General features: G+C 41.9%; 1 protein-coding gene across 2 annotated transcripts in view; it reads right to left on the bottom strand.

Annotated features, from left to right (window-relative positions):
- The window catches only part of olfm2a (olfactomedin 2a), a 42,882-nt gene extending 19,470 nt beyond the window's left edge, over window positions 1–23,412 (bottom strand). Inside the window, exon 1 of one of the 2 annotated variants that reach the window (XM_039825753.1) lies at window positions 22,926–23,412. In XM_039825753.1, the coding sequence (XP_039681687.1) occupies window positions 22,926–22,982 (57 nt within the window). In that variant the 5' untranslated portion in view covers window positions 22,983–23,412. Of the gene's footprint in view, window positions 1–3,034; window positions 3,502–22,925 lie in introns of those variants that run through there. The other variant, XM_039825752.1, reaches the window with a different exon arrangement.
- Window positions 23,413–25,403: the final 1,991 nt, after the last annotated feature.

The raw sequence follows: 25,403 nt of genomic DNA, 5'->3' as shown, positions 1-25,403 counted from the left end.
ACAACCACAGTACGTAAAGTTTTATTTGTGTATGCACATCTTACATGCACACATTAACACATACAGACAAAATGTGTTTATTTAACTATTGTGCTACTGCATTTATTAAAAGTGCTATCCAGACTGAGAGAATCAGTGAGCAGGTACTTCTGAAGTGATTTTTGTCTAGAACTGTAAAGCTGATCATCTATCTTAATTAACTTTCTACTTGTGGAGTACACCAGGGCTCAAGTCTTAGACCAATCTTGTTTTTATTATATATCTAACCACTGGGAAGACTTGTTTGCAAGTATGATGTCTTTCTGAACAAAATGATGCCATGCATTACAGATGGAATTTTCTTCCAGCTAAAGGCAGATCAAAATAAAGTTGTCATTTTTAGTGATTAACATGTCGCAAAACAAATATGGCAGTGCCACGGTGACTGTGATTTTATGTGTTCTCTTTGACTTGATTTCAGCTTTAAAACTAATGATAGAAGACCATTTTCTTCCACTTAAGCAATATTAAGTAAAGCTAAATGCAAAATGAATGTCAATTTTGTTAATAGATTAATAATTAATTTCTTATTAAATTATTATAAATAATATTTTGTGTGTGCACACCCTGGCAGGTCTGCGGTTTATCTTGGCTTGACCATCCTGTGCAGCTACACCAGTTCCATGTAAGTGTTAGAGTTCCAGGGTCTCTTCCACTCATTAAGGAACATGGGTTTGCACTATCCAGATGTGAACAAGCATCCAGGCAGTGTTGTGCTCAGTGCCATCGCAGAAAGGCGCATATAAATTCAGTCAGCTGTGTTCTTGGATTAGCTGGTTAGAAGACAGGCACTGAAAGCAAGTGAAGCAGACTTTGAAAATGTTTCTGAGCTGGGAGAATATGGGATGCAGCATGCATGAGTGCCAGGGTGGGGAGCAGCCATGCAATGGCCACTGGCGCACTAGCAACACTGTGTCACAAGACCGTGGCTAGATTGTCTTTGATTAGAGCTCTAAACATTGTGTGAGTCATGACTGCTTCTAAGATCATCACAGGCAAATGTCTCATTAATAGTGATGGGACTTCCAGGCGAGGTTTTACATTAAAGTTTTATTCAGCATTGTTTATGAGAGATTATTCCTGTCTCAAAGCGAAGACATTTCCCATCACAACAGACTGTTATACTGTAATAATTCCTGGCACAATACAACTGGCTCATCAGTTTTGATGAAACTTTGATGAAATAAACTTCAATGGCATCCTTTTTCCTCCATTGGTTGTGAATGAGAGTATCTGAAAGAAAAATATCCACTCATAACTGTAAAAAATGTATAATATTGTATTGTCTCCAGTCTTTTGAAATGCAAATGATAAGGCTTCCAGTCATGAGTCTTGATTAGAATGAGTTTACTGAAAAGAAACCTTACAACATTGTTTATTCCCCTTGACCCTGAGCAAGATAAGCAAGAATAGAAAATAAATGGAAGGCTTATCCAGGCTATACCCCCTGGGGAAAGGTGGGTGTTCAATAGGATTATAGAGTTTAGTGCTGTAAATAATTTAAACATGCCTTACACTCTGACATCGCTACAGAGATTAGATTAGGAGTTTATCATCTTTGATGTTGTACTCAAAATTACCTGCTGAGATATGTAGGAGAGATAAAACCGAATTTGGAGGATAATGCTTTTACTGAGATGCTTGACATTTTCACAAAGGTAACACTGTAAGTGCTAAGACGACCTTCTATCCAAAGAAAACATTTCAACCTGACACCTCACTGCGACATATAAAGCGGGCATTATGTTTTAACGAACCGTGATGAATTATAACACTCTTCTTTAAACAGATGGACCTTCACCCCTGAGAAAAGAATGCCCAAACATACTCGGGGTACATATTTAAACAAACGCACATACACGCAGGCATGCACGTACACACACACACACACACACACACACACACACACACACACACACACACACACACACACACACACACACACACACACACACACACACACACACACACACACACACACACACACACACACACACACACACATCCAGATGGTCTCAGATCTCTTGGGACATTCAATTTTATTTAATCATTTCAACAGACCAAGGCATTTGCTTAATGGGTAAAGTGCCATAAAACTCACTCAGGATAGAGGCAAAGACAATCATTAACCGCTGATGAACCTGAAAATATCTAATTTATTTGCCTGCTTGATATTTCTCATTGTCTATCTTACCCCCTATTAGCACTCTGAGACAGACACATACAATTTGTGTGTGCATTCAACAGAAGAAAAACTTCTGTGTTTAATTTAAATATCAGAACTTTTTTCTTACAAAACCCCTCCAATGCCCTTTCTATACCTGTATGACCTCCCTACACGCCAGAGTTGAGGAGAGGAGGACTGAGAGGATTTAGAGACGAACAGAGCGAGGGACAAATAAGACGTACTGTAACATTGTCTCAACCTGCCCGTCTTCCCCATCACCTCTGAATCTGAGCGCTGTCCTTCTCACCCTGGAGGTGACTGACAGATGGGATCAGCCTGAACATCACTCAGAACAGCTCTCTACCTCCCGTCACCCCGGCAAAAACATATGATTTACCACAGCCATCCTAACTGCATCCTCCGCCTCTCACCATAACTCACAGTCAAAAGCCCACATTTTGGCATCATTATACTTAATGTGACTCACACACCAACATGTGCATCATTCATGTTTGGTTGAAACATTGCTCTCACATGCATGCCTACCTACATCTTCTCTCTACTATTAATACATCATAGCCCTCGAGACAGAGTCTCGAAGTCCCACTCCCATATACACCACTCTCTGAAACCCCTCTGCTGTTTCTGTAGTTAAACATATAGATGCACACAAACTCACATGCTAGTATCTTTCCATTTCTTCACAATCTCCCTCTGTCTTCTGCTGTGTCACTCTCTTTCATCCTTCTTTCTTTCTTACAGCGAGAGCATGCACAGACAAATACAGTGCACACACACTTGCAAAAAAGCAAAGGGAGTCATACGCACGCTGACAATCCTCTCCGAGGTGCCCCCTCTGGAGATGGTGGTCCCGTTGAGTCCCACCAGAGAGGGCAGAGTCTGAGACATCCAGTTGGTCACCATGGCCATGGTGCTGAGCACCGCCCCGATCTTTAGCATGGGAACACTCATGTTTGCTCCCTGTGGGGCCCCGGCGCAAACGGCCCTACAGCCAGCCCTACCCTGCCCTGCCCTGGACCTCGGCTCCAGTCAAACCCCTCTCTGCTCCAGACAGCCCAGGAAGGGAACCAGCCAGTCAGCTTCTGCCTCAGCCAGAGCAGCGGCAGAGCCCCCAGAGCTGGTAAAGCACAGTTACCAGACTCACACACCACTGGCTCAGTCAAAGGGACAGCCAGAGACCGATTAGAGGAGAGCAGCTCACATCCAACAGCATCACGCTGGAATCTTCCCTCTCAGAGTAACTGCCTCAGCCTCACCCTCCCTCTCTCTCACTCTCTTTCCATCTCTATCACCTCCTCACTCTCCCCTTATCTCTCTCCCCCTCTCTCTTCCCCTCTCTTCCTCAAGATGCAGAGCTGCGCATTGGCTGCCTCTCTGTCTCAACCCCTCCCAATCAGCATTTGCTCTGTTCTTGCTAGTCCTGTTTTGCATGCATATATCCATTCTTTTCTCTTTCTCTGAAAGGCTTTTCTTTTTATTCTTTTATGACTCACATCTTGGTCTGTGTGTGCACACACATTTCTGTGGCATGGAGATCAGAGAGAGACTGATTTCAGAGGGCTGATCTGTGCTCTATGTTATGTGGCATGTGTGTGCCATAAGCATCCCAGGCAAAGTAGACTGTCCTCATCACACTGGATGGAGGGCCGGGGATGAAGAGGGTTGAGTAGATAGATGGTTGGTCAGGGATGTGAGGGGGAGACATGGGCGGCAAGGTATTAATGTGGAAGAGATCCAGCTCCTGCCAACGGCTGCTTCTGACAGCTCATCCGTCATTCTGCTTCATGACATATCTTAAGTCAGCCTGTAGCTTGCACTTTTACAGTATCTTACCAACTTTACTCTGCCTGAGGCGTAACAATATCACTATCTTCAGCTACATGTCTTCTTGACACTTACTGTTCCTTTTGCTATAAAACTAGTACACAAGTTCAAATTTGGATGATGATTCAATTAACATAAGTGATGGAATAGATTAGAGATATCAAAACAATGTAAAACTGATGAATAAAGCTTGGATTTGTTCTTGCCTGGATGCTATAGCCTGCTTTCCTTGAATAAGGGGGATTACGTGTTATTTTTCAAGTGGTGCAGTTTTACCATTGTTCTATTACTGTAATCCAAATGGCTTTAGCTTTTCAGCACAAGCACAGCAGGTAAGCCAGTGTCAGATATATTCCATCGCTTTGCTGCCTACTGGTGTCAAATCACCTTAGAGACTATGTCTCGAGCCGGATTTGAGTTTATTTCAGGACAGATTTAAGAAGTTTTCTGAAGTTTAGATTTGCCACTTAGCTCTACTGCAATGGCCCAGATGGAATGAGGGGTATGGGAACTAGCTAAAAGCTTGAACCCCTTCCCCGCAACAATTTCAGGCAAGGTACTGGGACACTGTCAGTGTGGTGTTACGCCCTAAACAACCATGAATAATGATGACAGAATGGCCTACTCAGACAAAACGGCCAGGTCATCTCCCTTTCTTGCCCGCTTCCTGGTCTGCTGACTTATTCAGTTTGTCAGCCATGGATGGGCTCCCTTCCCCACACAGTCACATGGGGTGAGTGATACGGGCTCCTCTGTGTGTGGTGTACTGTGAAGTGATATGAGAAGAGACAGCTTTCTGAGCCCCATCCAAAAAATGTCAGCACTCCTCAGCTCACCTGCTGGCTCCCACTCACGCCTGTGTCTGCTCCTGTTTTTGCAGCGAGACTGACCCCGTGTGGTTACCAGTGGCATTGCACACAACACACTGCATTACACAGCCAGAAGACATTTGTTGTTGTGCAATATTGAAACTGGTGACAGGTAGTTGTCACTTTATGGTAGCGTGTCAAGGAGATGTGAGGGGGCATGTGGCAGCTCTGTTTAGAATCATACCGTTCAATTTCTAACAAAGATTTTAGTAAACGGTTCTGTGCAGAGTACACTCACAAACACACTGCTGCTGGTTTTTATGTAGGGTTATGACAATGTCCAGGGGGCTGGAAATAGACTGAAGCCATGTCAAGATAACACATCTATCATCTAATTACATTTCACAGGTGATTCCTTATTGATCTAGTTGGTCTCAACAAACAGCTATCTACATATAGCTCAACAACAAGTATATCTAATAGATCAATATGATGTGTGATAATAATAATAATAATGTGTAAACATTTATATTTAAATTATCTTCATATATTTAAGGGTTTTTGCCCGCAAACTTCGTGTAGGTGAGGATGCTTTTGTAATGTATCATACTGTGTATTTCCGTTTGATGCACCATCTAAAGAGATTGCAGTAATCGTCACATTCACAGGGTGGCAGCAAAGATTTAAACATGGATATGGATGTCCTTTACCCTTGTATCTATATTTAACCAAGCTCCCCTACTCAGCCTCCTCAAAGAAAGCCTGGTACTGAAGTAAGAGGGCTGACTGAAAAAGAAAAAATCATTCAAGATTTTGCTTATTTATGCACCATCTTGGATAATTAATGAGACCACCCACCCCATGTACAACTGTGGCCACTGTGCAAGAAGTAAGCTAGATAATTCACTGCGAGTAGAAATCAACAGCACATTGATATCTTAAATGTTCCCCCAGTGGCCCCAATTTGTACAGTTTGACTGCTGAATTTCTTAGTAATGCCTTACGAAACACTGAACACACACATTACTCTATACTAGTGAGGGCCCTATTTGACATAATGCATTTCCTAGCCCACAACTACATGCCTTACCCAAACCGTTACCTTAACTTAAAACCAATTATTAACCCTTACAGAGCTTTAAGGACTATTTCATCAACAGAGGACAAGCCAGGATGTCCTAATTTTCCTTTTTTTTTTTTCATCACTCAAAACTTGAATTGGTGCTCACAAAGTTGGAAGCAGTTTTAATGGGCCAGACGCTATGTGTGTAAATCTTTTTATCTTTAGCTTTTTATTGATCTCCAGAATAATAAAACAAGCTTTCATGGCCACAAAATAAACCAAACTGTCTTGCTGGGATCATTAAATAAACAAAATTCTGATAAATATTAATCAGTCAGCAGAAATATATATATATTACTGTAATATTACTATAGGGACTGTGCTCATGCACAGGTATTGGATTTAGACTCTTATTTCTTTAGATGATAGATTATTACCACATCAAAAGAAAACCTTAAAGGCAACTGTTGTTTCCCCAGCTATCTTTATGTTATTCTCTCTTTGTAATAGCAGTGCAGACAACTCTATTTTCTCTCTTGTTTGATGACAATGTTTTTTTTTTCTCAGAGAACTGATACGTTTTTATTAATTTGTGCCAATTACAAAACATTGTGTGTGCAGGCTGTACCTACTGAATTTATAATAACTGAAGCTATATAGAGGCTGGCTGCTATCAGACCCCCCACATCATGTGTTCTCTCAGAGCCGTTTTCACCATTGCACCCTTTTTTCCTATATTTCAAGGCGTCTTTTCATCTAAGACCATTGTTAATAACTTATGTATTTGCTATACCCATGTAGAGCGAAGTGCACCTGAACTCTTTCAAACTTAATATTTCTCTCACAGAGTGCAGATGCCATCTTTTGTAAAGTGATGGACAAAATAAAGGATTGAAAAAATGAGTGTCATAAGGACAATCTGCCATACCTCAAAGAATTCCGGACTCTGCCAATCAACTGTCTAATCACAGAGTCTGTTGGCAGAACAAGCTTTCATTAAATATTAGCTAGAGAGGAAGTCAGTCATTTAACCTGTATTAATTTAATCCTTTTTGATTAATTTTCACAGCCATTCCTCATAATTTCCACTATAAAAATTGTCCAGCCTCATTTTCGCCGCTACTTTGCTCTGTCATTATCTCCAATTCTCTGTCACTCTCTTTTGTTCTCCTTTTCTGTGAATTTTATTTAGCCTTTAACTCCTCTTACTCTCTCCCTCTGTCTGTTGTCTCTTTTGGCCCCACTAGCAAAGAGAAAAAATGGCATCATATAATGTGTTTCTCCTTTACCCTGCATGTGTCTTAGCTTCTACTATTTCTGTCCTGAGCTCAAACACTTTCAATGGTGATCGTAGCTATCTTGTCACACGCTTGGACTCAGATTTGCACTACATACTGGAGATATAACACTATGGAACATCTACATCACACATATTTTGGGCCCCCCAAAAAAAACGCTGTTTTTTTTTAAAAAAAACTAGCCTGTGGGCTTGCTCTATAAAGGACATTTTTAATCAGTTCAAACGGTGAAAATGGCCACCAACTGCAGAAATGGCAGCATTTGTGCACACCCATGGATGGCAGTAGAGTGCTACAAAGCCCCGAGGTCATAGGGACGAGCTCTGGGTGAGATAACAATACTGGGGAGCAGAAAGCAGGAAACACTAGCCACATTCTCACTGAGCACAAACATGCAGCCAGCTACAGATTTACAGCTGGAATACAGGACCAAATTACACCTCAGCTAATTACACAGACATCCTTCACAATGATGCAGAGCTGTTTGGACTGAGGCAGCAAGGCCGCACACAAACCGAGATCCCGCCTGAGCTCTGAAAGATGCTGGAGTCATCCGGCTCAAAGAATACTGGCTATTTTTCTGAGTCATAATTCATTAATTAGATGATGGACATGGAGGCCCACTGCCTTCTAAATAGATCAAGATCAAAATCAGCTTAAACAAAGCGTGACCTCATTACCATGGCAACTATTTAAATGGCATAAATAGGCTGTACCCCAGGGTTCAGGCAGGCAGACACAGTGGTGTGCTTTCAACATGGAGTGTTTAATCTATTAACGGCTCCTGTGGGCCTTTGATTAAGGAAACTCATCTGGGCTTTTAAATTGTATAATAGCGACTGAGACCACAGGAGGATTATAGAGTATACATGCATCGACCCCTGCATGCAAAAGTGCAGAGAACGCATCCTATCGAGTTGAAAATGTTCAATATTTCAAGCAGTGAGTGTTCACCACAAATGAAGTAGGACCTTTGTCCCACTCTGACCACAGAGGCGACTGATTCATTGATGGTGATGATTCATATACCGTCATGAATCATCACATGATAAATGTGGCTTGCATGAAGACACGGGAGTAGATAACCTTGCATGTTCAGTTTGCATCAGCACACAGTTTTAGGATTTCTAATCGCCCAAAATACAGTAAATGTGTCCATTTCTGTGTGTATGTGTCTACATATGCATGCATAGATTTATTTGTGTGTGCCTCTCCGTATTTGTGTCCACTTGCATGAGCCATGCTTTCTCTCCACTGAGCTGTAAAATGTCTACAGTACCCTCTAATGGTGGTTGCCACAGTGTTGTGCGAGAGACCCGGTTGAGCTGTGACTTGCACGTAATATACAGTATCTCAGTCACTACTGTATGAAATAATATTAAGGAACAAAACAGAGGCTCAGCCCAATAGTGCTTAACTACTCTTTCCAGTGGGAACGTGTGAGAAAGAAAATCAATATCGTAAATGTGTCTGCTTGGCTGTATTGACTGTAACACACCTAGAATATCCTGTGGTGAGTCCATCCATTGTCTTTACAGTATAGACCATAGAGCCCATCTAATCCACCCACACTAAAGACAAATATTCATATTATATCACAAGGCAGGACTGCAGATCTGGGACCAAGACTCAAAGCAGGCCTCTTGACCTCCTCAATTTGTTTCTCAAAATGCTCTATAAGTACTAGTACAGTGAAATTGCTGAAACAGTATACAAATTATATTGTTTGATCGAGTATGGAGTATGTCTTTACAGCCATTTTATGTTTCCCTTAAATCACTCAACCTGCCTTTTTTTAAATGACCCACCAGAGGGACAGATACAGTTGAAGAGGCTACATTGCAAAATTATTTCCATGTTAAAAAAAAGGAAAGATATTAGTTCAGTGTACTTTATTTTAGATGCTTCATGAGTATATTGCTGGAACATGCAGTCAAATTTTATTCATAGAAGGATTGATTGCTCCTGATTGCTCCCTTGATTACAATCTCAAAAGTTCACAGGGGCTTATGCATTATTATTTGTAGGGTATTTGGTATGAATGAACAGTATATGGTTGAATATCAGCTCAATCAGGGACAAGCAGGGCACCACATTTAGCTTGAGGCTTGCTAAAGAAAAGGCCTGATCAAAGCAATAGACAGGAACTACATGTGGCAATCAGCTGCCATGCATTCTACAGCACAGCATGCCTCTATCCACTGTTCTGCGCCTACGCATGCCAACAGTGCCTGCTGAATACAACTCAGTGCAGCACTTCCTGTGCTAAACGTGCCCAGTTGAATTAACCACACACACACACACGGAGACACATACACCAATCACACACACAATTACTATGATCATTTCCTGCCTACATGACCTGATTACCAATATCCCACAAAACCCACCATTTTCTGGATCCATCTGCAGAAATCCACTACTGCATCCTGACCCCCCCAGCTAATCAAACATTGTCTCTGTTGCATGGGGAAAGCTATTCCCGTAAATGGAGTAATTACTGTCAGCAAATTGGGAGTCTCCCGTCTGGCAGAAAGGTAGCTGAGGCTCAAAGAAAGCCTGCTAATTGAGACTGCCCCCCCATGGCCACTCTCCTTTTCAAAACGCCCTTCACTGAACTTTTGGTTCTATTTTTGCCACGGGTTTTTTCATCCAGATGGTAACTTGACTTCTGTTGAGTGCTGGAAACCTCATGTTATTTCTTCCAATAGCTAATAAAACACTTCTATTTCGGCATTCTAATATTTACAAATCTGTATTAGGCCTCTACTGTATATTGAATATAGCTGTTGCTGCTGAGAGCATTTTTTTATTTATTTCTGCACTGCTGGAGTTGAGTGCCATTCCATTGTCTTATTACTGTAATGGCAAAGTGCTTTATTTCATGAGATCTGATCTTAGATCCCATGCACCTAGTGTTATCAGATGACTAAAGAGACAACCAGTGGACAAAGTGTCTATGTTTTCTCATTTGGTCTCTGTCTGAGTCATTGTTTACAAATGTCACCCAGTCACAGAGTGAAGGTATCACCAGGATTAGCTAACCACTGTGGTGAGCCACACAAGAGGAATACAAGCCAAAGAATAACACAAAAGTTAGACTAAAAGGTAATAGAAGAGACTGTGATGTTTAGGAGAGGCAGAGAGAGAGAGAGAGAGAGAGAGAGGGAGAGAGAGAGAGGCAGCTAGAGAAACCGATTAAAGAGAGAAAAAGGACGGGTGATGCATTTGAAACTCCCTGAGGTGATGAATTTACATCTTGTCTGTTTTCTGCCACGTCTGCAACAGCGAAACTAACAGGGCCAGAGAGAAGTGGTGAGATCCTGCCAATTACAGTCTGGTTGACTGAGAGTTTGCAGCAGCCAATTGTGAAAGGAAATCTTAATGTTGCTGCGCTCGACATGGTCAGGAGCAAACAATGACCAGAACCCATCAGCTGTGACTGTATATTAGTAATGAGGGGACAGGACCAGCCTGCAGTCGTGTGTCCAGCTCCTTTTTCCGAGCTCACACTGAAGCCTTCATTTGTATCCTCTGTCTTCCAATTATTAATGCTCAGAGAAGCTGTAACATTTAATTAGAGACACATTATTAGTACAACACAGGCACAGTGTGCAATAGAGAGAAATCCCAAAACGGCCCCTAACTGAATATTACATATTTTATGGGAAAAAATGGTTAGGCTAGGAGAAACAACAAATTAGCTTGTCACTGTGTGCTTTTATTAACTTTTGCCTTGCTTGTGGACAGAGTTGAAACAGTTATTAGTATAAATAAACAGTCTTGTGTTAGCCCGTGTTCCTTGTTCCTTCCCCCAACACTCTGACGATGATTCCAGCCATGTAATCTGCAAAGTCTCGGCTGCATTGTCAAGATGAGGAGCCGCTGATCCGTTCAGTGATTAAACAAACAAACAGACAGGAAAATATCAACAAACTTGAGAAAATGAGTATACAGAGCAGAAAGAGAGGGCCGTATGTTGCATATTATAAAGGGGTAATGTTCTGTAGAGTTAGCCGAGTGTGAGATGAGAAGTATTGTGAGTGGGTAGGTGTTGGTGGGAGGAAGGAGGAGAGGCAGGCTTCTAATGGTAAAGAGCGGCCATAGAGTCTGGTGCTTTACCACATGGGGGTTGCATTGGATCATCAGGCTCGATCTCTGAGCAACAGATGCCGTGTTCAGCAGGTACAAAGCAATAAACTATATAGCAAATGAGTGTAGTGACGAACCTGCATTACCATCCCAAAATGTGAATCTGTGTTATACACAGACAAACAGCTGCTGTGTGGATTTCTAGAAACAGTACGACTTGTCTTTGCCTTTGTCTGCAGGATTCTAGTTGATGCAGGATTTGTGCAGCATGCTCTTCACTCTATGCACGACGCAGATCTACAGTATCTAGAGTGCTTAATGATGATATTTGTGGATGCAGCCTGAGAGATACGATATCAGTAAGGCCGTCCCTTGCATTAATATTCCATGCAGCACAGGAGGGAATTAGAGATAATTTTCCCCTTAAGGAGGCGCTTCCTTTGCTAATCGTTAGCATAAATATTTTCATTTGGTGTCTTTAAGACATGACAGTCTGTGACTGCACTGCTCATTCCCCCTGGGACAAGTCATTGTTGACTATTGCCTGATTGCCTCTGCTAAAATGGACCGACAACAATTAATTCAAAATAAGATTCAACCTCTAAGCATTTGGAGATTAGAATGACAGAAATACCCTTTAATAATGAATTTAAGAGCGTAACACATTCTGGGGACATTTCTGCCACCCACAGATTAAATCACTAGTTTCTGCTGTGCATAAAAATCTGAGATTTTTTTATATCCTTGTTCTCAATTTAGTGGAACTTCCCTGAATCAACAGATTATACCCACATTTATTTCACAGTGTAGATGTCTATCACTGTTCACATGTAATAGTCTTGTTCAGGGCTGTGTTGGAAAGGATCAACACATATTAAAGCATGGCAGCTGCAGATATCCATCCAGAACATACCAAGTAGAAAAATGTGCCCGACAAGTGAGAAGTACTCCACTGAAGATCCCTCCACCAGCTCCCTGCATGCTGTTGCTTTCACTGAGAGGAGTAAGAGATGAGAGCTGGGCCTGAGAGGGCCAGTAGCCTGAGGCACTAAGGCTTAAAGAGAGAGACCTCTCCTGAATACCTATTCATCACATCGCCATTAGTGTGGCTGAAGCACTCAGCTGTGCTGCTCAAAAATATAACGAGGATTACTGCATTGGATCCTGTAGCATACTCTGACATGATAGGACTATTGCTTCAACCCGCTTGCTTTTCTCACCTTATGATGCAGCAAGATGCAGACATATATCTCTTGCTACACATCCGCATGCACACCAACTCAATATCAGATAAACAAGTGCAGACTCTAATCGTCATGGGAGCAGGTTTTTATCAGAGCATGACGTTTCTTCCCCCCCCCCCTCCCACAGAAATGCCACTCTACATCATTTTCCTCTCTCATCTTGTCAACACTTCATCCTTTCTTCCTGCTGCTTCCTGTGTCTCTCTTGCCCGAGCGACAGGATGTACATGCCATTGTTTTGTCACGGTCACGGCCGTATTGATTAAGGGATGTGGAGCTAATTAAAGACAATCTGCAAGGAGTGTCGGTGCCATTGAGGGGAATAAAATCATGGAGCAATAGGCCTCTAATTATTATTCTCCTTTTGGTTATGATGGGAGAGATAATAACCCTGCAGGCACAGTCGGAAGGCACTCTCTGTCTATTTCTTCCTCTATCCCTGCCCGCAATCTCCAATTTTCATTTCCAGCAACTCCACTCTGTCTTTTCCTCTTTCTCTCTCTCACTTTACAACCAAGCTGCCCTGCTCAGCTACTCCACTAGTCACTAATTCAAACCCAGTCCACATCCTCTCACTTTGTAGCCGACTCTGACACTGCCCACCAATCCTGATCACCACAGCATCTTCAGTTCACAGCATCTGTCAACAGTGTATGTTCATGTTACTGAATGCATGTTATTTATGTACCACATTTTCTGGTGTTTATTTGTAATGCACATTAGGCTTTTTTAATACACTACAACACTTTTCTTAACTGTACTCAGTAACATAATTTACATGCACATACAGTATGCATACCCATTGCCAAGAGTATCACTAAGGGACAAGAGCTTTCTTTAGAGTATGCAAGAAATACATTTTGTTCTTTGTACAGGCTGTTAGTCTGAGGCTGAAGATTATTAAAAAAGAAAAGGTGGCAAATGTTGCAGACTGAGCACTCGGGGCAAGCTCAAGGCCATTGTTTTTAAAATAGTGTTTTGTTTGTATACTCTGTTAAATAATCAAAAGGGCATAATGGGCAATGGAATCATGGCACTGCTGGATACACAGGACTAACTCACAAGAAAAGTTGCTTTCGACTAATATGCTTATCTAAATTCGAGCCTTCTGATCTATGAAAAATTAATGCAAAAGTCAGTGTGTTGCATCATTTTCTTCCAATTTTGGGTAATCCGTCAAAGCTAGATTAAATGTATTAATTTCATCAATGCTACATATCATTCCGTTTGACTTTTTCTCTAATATGAAACATACTGAGTTCTCTAGTTGTGACTCCTACTTCCAGATGTGGTGTTCGCATCCCGTAATACACACTGCTGTGTCTGTGTGTGTTTTGTAGACTTGGAGAAATCCCAGGGATTTAGAATCAGGCAACATAATGTAATGTAAGCTGGTGTTCCTTCCACTGGAGTATCTTGTTATCTCCTCTTTCCTACGTGTAGTTTCTCTATCAAAGGACCTCTCTACCTTGCTCATCGTGGGGCTGCAGAGAGCAGCTCTGCCAACCTGCTTGATATGCAGCAGTGTCTGGTGGCTGCTGGGTCTCACGCCTCCCTGACTGGAGCCTTTAAGCCTTGGCGCAGTCAGAGAGAGCCTCCCTTATCAATTGCCCTACTGAGTGGCAGTGACAGTGCCACGTGGAAAACACATCGATTAAATGGTTCCTCTTGCCACCCGCTTCTGCCGCGGCACATCGCTCTCATCCTTCATTCCCCAAAATGAAAGCCCTGCAATTGAGTTAGTTTTCAACATGGGAGCCAACACTGTCACACTCACACATGGCGGTGAGAAGAGAATTCTCTGGAATGAAGATCATGTGAAATAGGAGGAGAGGGAGAAAAAGTTGAGAAAAACACAAGAGGGTAGAGGTAGTGAGAAAGAAATTCAGAGGAGTTCAACCCTGATTTACTCTCTCACTTTTGTATCACCTCTCATTAAGTCTATATCCATCACGTTCCAATTCCGGGATTGCTCTGGTGTCGCCGGAAATTCTGCCAGATGTCACTTGTCTCGGCCGGATGTCCGTTACCTTCCTCTTTCTTTGTGTTGTAGTTTTAAACTCCGGTGGAATTTTGAGGACTATGGTTAACTGCTTCTCAGATCTATGCAGGGTAAATCCAGACAGCTAACTAGACTATCTGTCTAATCTGAGTTTTCTGTTACATGACTAAAACAATCTTTGAACGTACACATGTTCCACCAAAACAAGTTCCTTCCCGAGGCTATTTTGCAGAGGCACCGTGGCTCTGTCCAGTGCTTTGCACAGCCCAAGATGATTGTGATTAGTTCAAAGAAATGCCAATAAACCAGAGCATGTTTTTCTCGCCAGACCCTCCTCCGCAGCGCTCAATGTCAATTACTGCTACAGCTCTCCATAACATATATTTGAGCAATCTGTAATTGACTAGCGCTTTCGGAGGTAAAACTATGCTGACTAAAACATTTGACAAACCCTTTTTAGAAAGGAAACAAGATTTCCCGGGAGTGTGGTGTGTTGTCCAGCCATGTGATCGAGCAGGTGGAGGCAGAATCTATGTCTGGTGTTTGAGAATGCGTAACGCTCTCTGATATGGCATGTGTGTCTTCCGATAAAAGCGAAGAGATGTGAAGAGCACCGCTCAAGTAGCAGCTTGCCCAATCTGTCTTATGAAAGCTTTTGTATCAGAGCAGGAAGAGGAGCTCTAGGCGCAACAGCCATATTTATATTCCAATCTTCTACACAGAAAACCCACATTGCCAGGCTCATAAAAGATTCATCGAGCAGGGGAAAGCAAGGTCGTACAAAAAACTGGTCAGGAGGTGCCTACTGCAATGCAAAAAAGAGCAGATGGACAAAAAACAAAAAAATGATTGGGTAAGTCCCACAGTGGCAGTTACTAGGGTAACGCGTGTTGCCCTTATTACTGGTGGTGACAGTGTGTCGAGCATTGACCAGATAATCAAGCGTGTCTGCACTCTAATTGGCACTCGTACTATAACCTACGACAGGCTTAACAGCCTTAGCCATGTTTGTTGGTATTGATTCAATGCGTTGTTTCACTCTTTGTCTGTTGTGGATCTCATTGCTGACATGTTTTGTGAACTAAAGAGCAAAGTAGAGAGAAAAAAGACAATGTGTGTGTGCGTGTGAAAGAGAGACTGCGTTTGCACGCGCATGTGTGTGCCTGTTCTGGGTGTTGTCAGAGAAATGTCACTCTTGCTTAGAGTCACAGATATAAACCTCTGGGAGTCCTCCACCCTCCAGCACACTCACACAGAAGGAAAGAGAGAAAGTGGAGGGGAGAATGCGATATAGGGATGATATTCATCCCACCAGTCAAGCTGATCCATCCATACACCGTTGACAGCAAGCATACAAGTAACATCCTTTACATTATACAAGCACACAGAATAGTTTAAGAAAATATTTGTCATTGTGAAATTGTCTGGAAGAGAGAATTAGGGTCAAAAGGCTCAGAGGACACATGTAAATCTACTTTTCCTGCGTGTATGAAAAAAAGAATCAGTCCCTGAGTCTGCAGCTGGCTGCTGGTTAGCTGCCAGGTTAACCATGTCTGTATAAATAAGAAAGCTCTAACAACTGTATTCAGTACTCAGTCCCAAAAGACCTTAAAGACCTTTCTAATGACGATTATAAGATGCCCTAGAGTCAGCCAGCTCAGTCCATGGGGTCACTAATGTTCATTTTAGTACAGCAGGCCGCTGGGTTTTCAACAAGACAGAAAACGGCAACAGAGGTCATTTAGAGCCCACACAGCCCTAAAGCATATGTAGTGGTCAGTCTGTGGCTCTGAATGAGTAAGTGGTCATTTAAAACATGGACTAAATAACAAGGTTACCAGACTTTCCTCTCTGACTTTGAAAATCCCAGTTACAAGCGAGTGTCCCATGTCCTCAAATTTGCAGGGTTTCAACAACAAAGCTTAAAAAAATCAGAATCATGCAAGGGATCTGGAGTCGTCTGTAGGAGTTTTAATCAGTGAGGAGTGTATTGGCTTTATATAGCCTGCACTTGTTTTTTTAATATACTGTATGACGATAAGATAACAGTTTTGTTTATTTCAATAGGAAGGACCTGTGTTTGCATATGTACATATGCAAACACACGTAATACGGAAAAGGGCATTCCAGCTGGAAAGGTAAAGCCATGCTTATACACCCTTTATAACTTAGGGGCCCCAAATATGGCAGGGACGCTTTGTTTGTCTGAGAGTCAGGCCACTGACCTCACATGCTTCTCTACCGGGCCTTCTATGTGTTAACCAATTACTACGCAGACCGCTGCCTGCCTTCGTGCCCCAAACCCATGCATTGCAGTAGTAAAAATCAGTCACCCAATCACCCAGGGCTGCACCGCAAAGAAAGCTCACTGCCACCATCATCATACGCTAATATCACCCCTGTGTGAGTCATGAACAGATCACATTTAGAAAACTGACCCAAAAACAGGTACAGCATCATCAAAAGCCAAAACACTCATACAGGCACACAAACCTCCCTATCCATTAAAAAGCACACATGCTAACCACCACTTCTTTTATCTACCATCGGACACACACTGTATATTTTAAGAAATTGTACAGCATTGATTTGCTTTAACTCCGAACCACAAACACCCCATGTTTCACACTTTAAACTCGTCAACCTCAAAACAAGGTCTTACCTAAAAAAATATCATGTTTAACCTTTTGCGGACCAAATTTATTTTCTCAAATGGCAGGTCAGTCCCCACAATGTCACTTTGTGTTCTGATTATTTGTTCCTACTAACACGCCTCTGATGATGAAGCAGTGGGCAACATGAAAGCTCATCAAACATTAAGATGAGGGAGTGAACAGCAGACAGCACAAAGGCTCAATAGCTCTCTGTGCTCCGGCCCCCTTCCTTAAGCAGCATCGCTTTTATGAAACAGATCTCTTTTACAGTGGTAAGATTCTGACTCGCACAATGTGGGATTATTGTCGTGCACTGATTCAAGCTCTACCCTAATCAGTCATGACACAAGCACATACTATTCAATCTCTTCAAGCAGCACTGAATCAAGCATAATGCAACCTCATTATCTGTGGATGATTGTGAAGCGGCACCTTTGTATATTAATGGGGAGTGCATGAAGGTGGATGCAGGCATAGTGGCTAATCTAACACGGCCTGCTCACTTACTCACCCACATAGTGCTCGAGATGATTGTTAGTGACTGACAGGCAACACAGAAATTAGGTTATGTGGCTTATCTTATTTAACAGAGCAAGAAACACAAGCTTCCATATTATTGACATGTATTAGAAAAATGTGGCTCATATTATAGCTGTACTAGTGTACTTCAAATGTTAACATTATTAAAATGAATGTTGCGTGAACTGCATGCAAAATATGTAATGTCCTCGTATTAGATTTAAAGTTGTATCTGTGTGTTGTAGCTTGACCTTTCAATGGGCTTGTGTGGTCATGCAATGTTAGTAATTCAGACAAGCGCTGGACCTGTCGTAGCATAGCAAGGTGATTTTAACAGTTGAGTGTGTGTCTTTGCCTCACACTGGCAGATTTACAACCCTGCTCTCGCAGCTTTTCATTTGTTTAATTCTCTCGGTGGAGGTTAGGCTGCCGCTTGGCAGAGCACACTCTGTCCAGCCTGCTACCTAGTGTCCTTCCTCCTGGGAAACATCTCTGTTCCTTCTTGCCTATTATCCAGCCGCATTCCTCCATGTTTATAAAAGCTTTTAACAGGCAGGCTCACTGATAATAATAGCAGAGGGGACCTTTTAGTTTTTAGTTTTTTTTTACAAGGTTTGACAAGTTCTAATGTTTTGGTAGAACTGCTGTGTAATAGGCTTTTGGCATGGACACAAGGACAGACATTTACCACAAGTGGCTCGATTATAGTCATGTCTGGGGGAGGGCTTTTATTGCTATCATGCTGCTTTGCTCTCATTGGACTGGCACCAGGAAAATAGATTTTTGGCCAAAGGGTCACTGCCAGGTTGGTGGACTGTTTAAAGCTGTCTCAACTGGACATTATCCAATCCAGCTGCTTTTCCTGCCTGACTGATTGAGCTGAGGTCTGTCATTGCTGTCCTCACAAGCAGAGACACTGTACTGTAGATAGCCTAAGCATTAGATCAGCTAACTGCTTCACGTCACTTTGCCTGTTTGTATGTGGAATCAATAATGTTGTTCATAATACTGACATAGCAGTGTCACAGAGCACACAGAGCCTTTAGTGTTGCTGCCCCGTCCCTCTGGGACACCCTCCCTGCAGATATCCAAAATGTTACATCCCTGGACATTTTTTTAAAACTCCTGCAACACCACCTGCTCACCACAGCCTACAACCTCCCTTAGCTTAGCCACTGTAATTCTGTAAAGTGTCCTTGGGTTTCATGAAGGGCGCTATATAAATAAAAGTTATTATTACAGTATTTATAGCTAAGAAAGTCTTCTTATCATAGCTACTGTTTCAGTTGTGTCAATAAAACCATCTCAATTCAGTGCTGTATACAGTAATTCGCTCAGTGTAAATAAACTAAATGTTCGTGCCAAATGATGTTTTAAACAGCAGTGTGATTTACAAGTGCTTGCTCCTTTACACTACTTTTAGTTATAAATCGACAGTGGCTGGGTGAGTTTCTGGTGCAATCATCACACCAATCTAGAATGAGGAAACAACTTAACAAGGTCCTAAATGGTCTGTTCTTACTGATTGTTTCTGAGTCCCTCTGAGAATGACAAGCAATTATGTTTTCTCCCTTACACACAGAAAAACACCAAAGCACGTTTTCATTCCCATCACTCTCAACCACGCTATTGTTGGGAGTCTTCGAGGCCAGACATCTTAAACCAATAACTGTATTCCTCTGGCACTCCCTTGCTCCAGTGGGACAACACAACAGTTTTAGCCTCCAAATCTGAATGTAAATCTTTCACGTATATGAAAAAATCTTTATACGCAGAAATCGAGTAACTACAGAAAACGATACAAAGAAATATGTTGTCCCCTTAACCAATATTACCTCACCTTTCAGTTAGGCTCCAGTAAGCTTTTTAAATTGGTTTGATGATTGGACAGGAATATTAGTGGAACATGCATCTTTGTGATTTACAAACATTCTTCTAGCATTAGAGAATTTGACTGATTTGAATAAAAGTCTTTGTTTTGAACAAATAAGTTAATATGTATTCATGAAGTTTCAGGGTAACTGAACTGGGTTACCTCATTTGTGATAAAAGGTGATATTTCACGAACACTGATTTTTCTTGTGGTCTTTATTTGTTTGTGTTTAACACATAAACACAATGTCTAATCATCTCATTGTTCACATGATTTTAATTCACCATGAAATCCAAGTCTACATACACTAAATGGAGCATCTTCTATTTCCAAGATGAATTAGGTTGTGCATTATAATGTCTGCTGGTGCACTAAATTTACATTCTGAGCAATCAATACTAAGCCATTAATATTAACCAGACAAATGAAAAGATGCTGAGTTTCACAGAAAATGATGCCAACATACTATCATGTCTAACTCCTGACTAATGAGAGTCATTACATGCTGCTTTTTCATGCAATATTTTTTATATTTTGAAAATATTTTTCTAAATGATTTACATTTAACAAGGTTTGCATTTTGCAGAATTGTTAGCGCACATTTCTCTGAATGTCTGGTACTTTTAGAGGAGATGAGTTGCCTTGGGTTCATTTAAAATTATACTTTATGTTATATATCTTATATCGGTGTATAGGAAATGCATTACTTCCAAACACACACACACACACACACACACACACACACACACACACACACACACACACACACACACACACACACACATATCAGTGTGTCCTGTCATGCATGGCTTGATGTGCACACCACAGCAAGCCATCTGTGCTAAGGTCAAGCAGGTGCCCATCTATATAAGGACCCCTGGGCTTTATGGGTACTTAACAAACACATGCAGTGAACGAACAAGAGTATCTGTCTCATTAAAGCCCTGTAAATATTTCATACAGGCCTGTACTGAGACTGTGATGGAAAATATATGAATTTCTCAACTCCGCTGGTTGTGAGTGTTACCCTCATTGTAGTAGATCCGCAAGAAGTCATCAATTCTTTATGTTTACCATGCAATCTTAGAGAGACTGGTAGCGTTATATTTTCTTTCAGACCTTTAAATATTTAATGTAAACACTTACAACCAATTGCTCCCTAAGACCAATTACAGTATGAACCCACTGAAGAAGGGGTTGAGATATCATAGGAAGTCATCAGCTACATTTTCCGTGTCACATTCGCAAGTGTTTTACAGTGACATTTATTCCTCTTCATTTATTAAAGAACATCCATAGTGCATTGTGGATGTGTGTAGCATAGACACATTGTGTGATTTGCTATTTTACACTTGAAGTGTTAGAATTAGTTATAAGATTCGATTTTAGACAATTTTTCAGTTGAGGTTAAATTAGTTACTATGCATCAGGGAACTTAATAACTTATTTAATGTAAAGGAGGTTTCAGAGGCACATCGACACGTCTTCATGGTTCATTTTGTCATGCAGCTAGGGATGTGTTCAGTGTGATTGTTACATCAATTAGAGACCAGGGAACTCCTGCACCTTGTTTCAGACTGAAATCAATTGTTTTTTTATCTAATACCATCTGTCCTGCAAACGTTATACTTTGAACCTGGCACACAGGTGTACAGTACAGCCTGTTCATCAGCGTACATCCTGTAGGCGGAAATCATATAGCTTCAGTTAAAAGTCAACTGCAGTGTCCACCTGCCCTGTAGACATGGTATATAAAACACTAATGTATGCTGCAACATATGGCCTTTACATGTTACAACATATTCCTCAGTTAGATACATTTGCAACAATGGGCCACATCTTATTTGAATATATCAAAAGATAGACAGATGTAACCATAGACAGTTTGTGTGAAAAGTCTACCAAACCTAAAACACATAGGCCTGTTAGCTGTATTGTTTATGGGCCTTAGAGATAAAACACCTGGTGAGTGATCACACAATACCCCACTAACTGTTACTTTCATCTCTTATATCACTTATTGTTCATAAATAGCCTACATTGCTGATCCATTTGTTTAGCATCCTTTTACATATATATTTGTTGTGTTGTTTTGTATAAGGCCTTGCGATCTGTCTGGTGGCCTTGGCCAAATGGTAACACTCCCCGCCAACGAGGAGGCGCTGTCTGTGGTGCTACATTGACTCAGATTGCTTTTAACCGAAGGCGCGACACGGCGCTGTGCGTGGTCCTTAATATATTGCTGCATGGAGCTAAAGGTGCGAACCGGCGCCGTCCAACAAATGATCGGATTTCATGCACTCCCTAAATAACAGCCACATAGCAGCTACTTTATAAGCAGACCTTATACTTTCTAAGCTGTCATGGCTTATGCTCAACACTACATGTATGCGGACCAGCTGAACCCCTGCAAGTACAAAAGCTTTTCTGGGTCAAATAATTTACCGGCCTTCACTTCAATTTACAACTGTCACATCAAAGCTCGTCATTTTCACCAAAGGGACGCGGCTTTACTCGAGTGTCATACACCACAGCACGCCAAACATCTGCAGGATCTACAACCATTTGTTGGAGCTGCTCTGAGGCGATCGTAATTACGCATGGCTCGTATTCACAGCTACAAATCACACGTAGATACTGTAGACAAATTGTCAGTGTTGCCGTCCATCGCTCGGTTCTTTCAGCGTAATCAGCGCGATCGGACACAGTGTATCTCGCGGAGACCCTGGACCTCTGTCAGTGATGGAGAGGTAAGGTCGGGCCGGGCAACAAAGGTATCAGAAATCAATTATATCCTACTGTCAAGGGGACACGTTACTTCATATTCTTACTTTTCCCTTTTGTCGTCACCATTTAACCATCATGTATTCCTCTCATTGTAATTCATACTACAAACTGCATCACGATTTATGTGAAAGACATAAATTCCAGGAAAAGAAACGGCAAGTGAGTCAAGTCAAGTTCAGGTGGATTTACCGTCAACTGCAGCTCTTCTTAGTGTCACATCTTCCCTGAAGTTTACCTCGGCAACGTTTTCCTTGCTTCTCATTAGCACGCTAGGTTGCAAACTAATCTACCTTCAGAAGAACAATAGCAGTTTTCCTATTTAATGCTGCAACATGCATACAGTCTTTGCACTGACTTAACATCATACCCCCCCCCCTTCTTTTTTTTAACTGTGATACAACTCTTCTTAAGTCATTGGTTCTTACTTAAATGATCTATATTTCAGAATTCATTTACAGGTGCTCTGCACTGCTTTGGGAACTTTTAAATAATGCTTATTCATAGCGTGCAAGCGTTTGTGCCGGAGTCCTCACCTCACAGTGCATGACAGCTAACATCACAAGCAGGAACATGGCACTGAAGAGATGCATCCTAGTCGAAATGATAGCGTCCCAGCCGACACCAGTTCCCGCAGTTCTCCCCCCCGTTATTGTCCCTTACTGGGGCGGTTTCTTCAGATACAGAGGGATTCCTTTAATGCTGTCTCGGCTGTGCGCCCCCAACCTCATCACCAAGACGCACGGCAGCCCTCTCTGGCTCGGTAGCGACCAGCCGCGTGTCTTTCGTGGAGCATAGACTCTTTTGCGGGTAGCGAAAACAAAACCTCCAAATTTCCCAGCGTGGAAAACTCCTCCGATATGTATTCGGGCGAAGCGGAAAGTCGGCGGTCCCCTCCTTCCTGCAGAATAACTGCAACTGAGCGAGAAAGAGCGGAGGAGAGTCGCAGAGGTTGGAAGGTGACTGCTGTGCTTGCAAGGTGCGGACGCTAGGAGCAGCACGGCTATGTGCCAGAAGCTCAGTCAAAGAAGTACCACTCTTTGACGCAGCCAAGCTTGGCCGTGCGTGCGTGCGTGCGGGGAGAGAGAGAGAGAGAGAGAGAGAGAGAGAGAGAGAGAGAGAGAGAGAGAGAGAGTATATAGAGATAGCTTCCAGTGATAAAGCTTTTTGCTGCACAAAATGTTTCCACTACAGTGACAGATACCTCAAGAAAGAGCTGACATTTAGCATTGATAATGTCTTCCTGCTTATAAGCCCGATGGGGAGTGATAGTGCATTGTAAAAGATCGAGATAGTGAATGTCAAATCCACATTAATGCCATTAATTTAGCGCTGACACATATCCAATTAGAAGATGCCAAAATGGAGGGATTCTCTAGGGTTTAGGGAAATGATAAAGATTATTCTAAGCCCAATTACAATAGAGATAATGATTGTCTTTAGCAAACATGGATAATTAAATGATGGTTAGGCATTCTAATAAGTATTTTCCAGGACAGGTGAGATTGTAATTGGGTGTGCACAAGCCTCTGTATGTTTATTTCAGTGTGGGCCTGTGATCCCCCTGCTTTTTTGGCAGGCTGTGCTTGTAGCTTCTGGGGATCCTGAATTGTGAATGAAAAAGATGTAAATGCACAACATGTCACCTGTGGTGAATCTCCTGTAATGACTGACCAGCGTCAAGAAAGCTGACACCACAAAACATGAAAAACACTGTTGCTGGAAAGAGGGTGTTCAGCTCTCCCACTCCATTTTCCTTTAAAGTAATTAAATTATTTCTAAACCAGGAAGTGTCGGCAAGGAACCGTTTCGACCGTATGGCATTTGTTTACAATATATGGTGCGTTTGACAAATACATTTATAATAGAAGATAGAAGATCGTTAACCTTTGTCAACGAAAACAAGGGTTTTAATACAGCACCTTAGTGCTTTTTCGTACAGCATTTTGGTCAGCTTAAACTGTGTTTAAATGTGCTCTAGAAATACACTTTACTTACTTACTTTACAAGAGACAGGGTTTAGAGAGCAATTCTCAACAAAGTAAATGGAAGTACATCCCTTGTGTTGTCCTTCGGGTCACTGGGACCCGAAGGACAACACAAGGGTTTAAAGTATAACACCTTGACTTTTAGGCCTTTTCCTGTTGCCACTAGGGTGCGCTATAACTTTGAGTCAATATTGGCCTGTAGATGTTGTCAGGGTTGGACTCTTGTGAATCCTGAAAAGTTTCGAGCAAATTGGTCAATGTACACTCAAGTTACACCCACTTCCTGTTTCGATGGCCCCCTACAGGAAGTTGGTCCTCTATAACTTAATCACTTTTCATCTTTAACGTCTTAAGATGGCACAGACCAAATTTGAAGTGGTGTTTTCAGGACTGTCTGAGTCAAAACCATGTGATGTAAATGCCTATTTTTAAAGTTGTTTGTTGGACCCTATAAAACTGAGCTGAAATTTTATCCGGAGCTTCTTCTCGAGAATAAACCACAAATCTGCAAACCTCCCTTTGAGTCTCTTTTTGCTACAACACAAAGAGACTGAATGCAAACCGAACCAAATGAAAAAATGCAACTTCACCCCCCCCCCCCAATTGCAGTCGAGTCTAGCTAACTACATGTGTGAAAGCGACCTTAGAACACACAGTGGTATTAGTTCATAACACATTCAGATAAGATTTCAGATCAGGCAGTGTGATGGCTTGTGCCTTCCAGCCCCTGTATGGTTCAGCAGAAGGTTGACTTTCTCCACCCCTGCTGCTGCTCTCAGTGGCATGGTGCACACCCCTCTTATTTTACCAGCAGGAAAAAACCACAAGGAGGTGAAATGAGAAGCGGAGGGGGAGCAAGGGAAGACTGGTGTATAAGAAAGAAAGAAAATAGAATAGAGGAATTACTCCTGCCTTCCTATGCTGTTGTTTTCACTAGTTATTGTATTTTACTATGTACAGATGGTAAACCATCCTGGATAGTGCCTCAGCTCAGATACAGTACATACAGTAGAGCATGAGGCTGAG

This window comes from Perca fluviatilis, chromosome 15 (assembly GCF_010015445.1).
Source record: "Perca fluviatilis chromosome 15, GENO_Pfluv_1.0, whole genome shotgun sequence".
NCBI lineage: Eukaryota > Metazoa > Chordata > Actinopteri > Perciformes > Percidae > Perca > Perca fluviatilis.
This window is presented reverse-complemented; position numbering and strand designations above follow the sequence as displayed.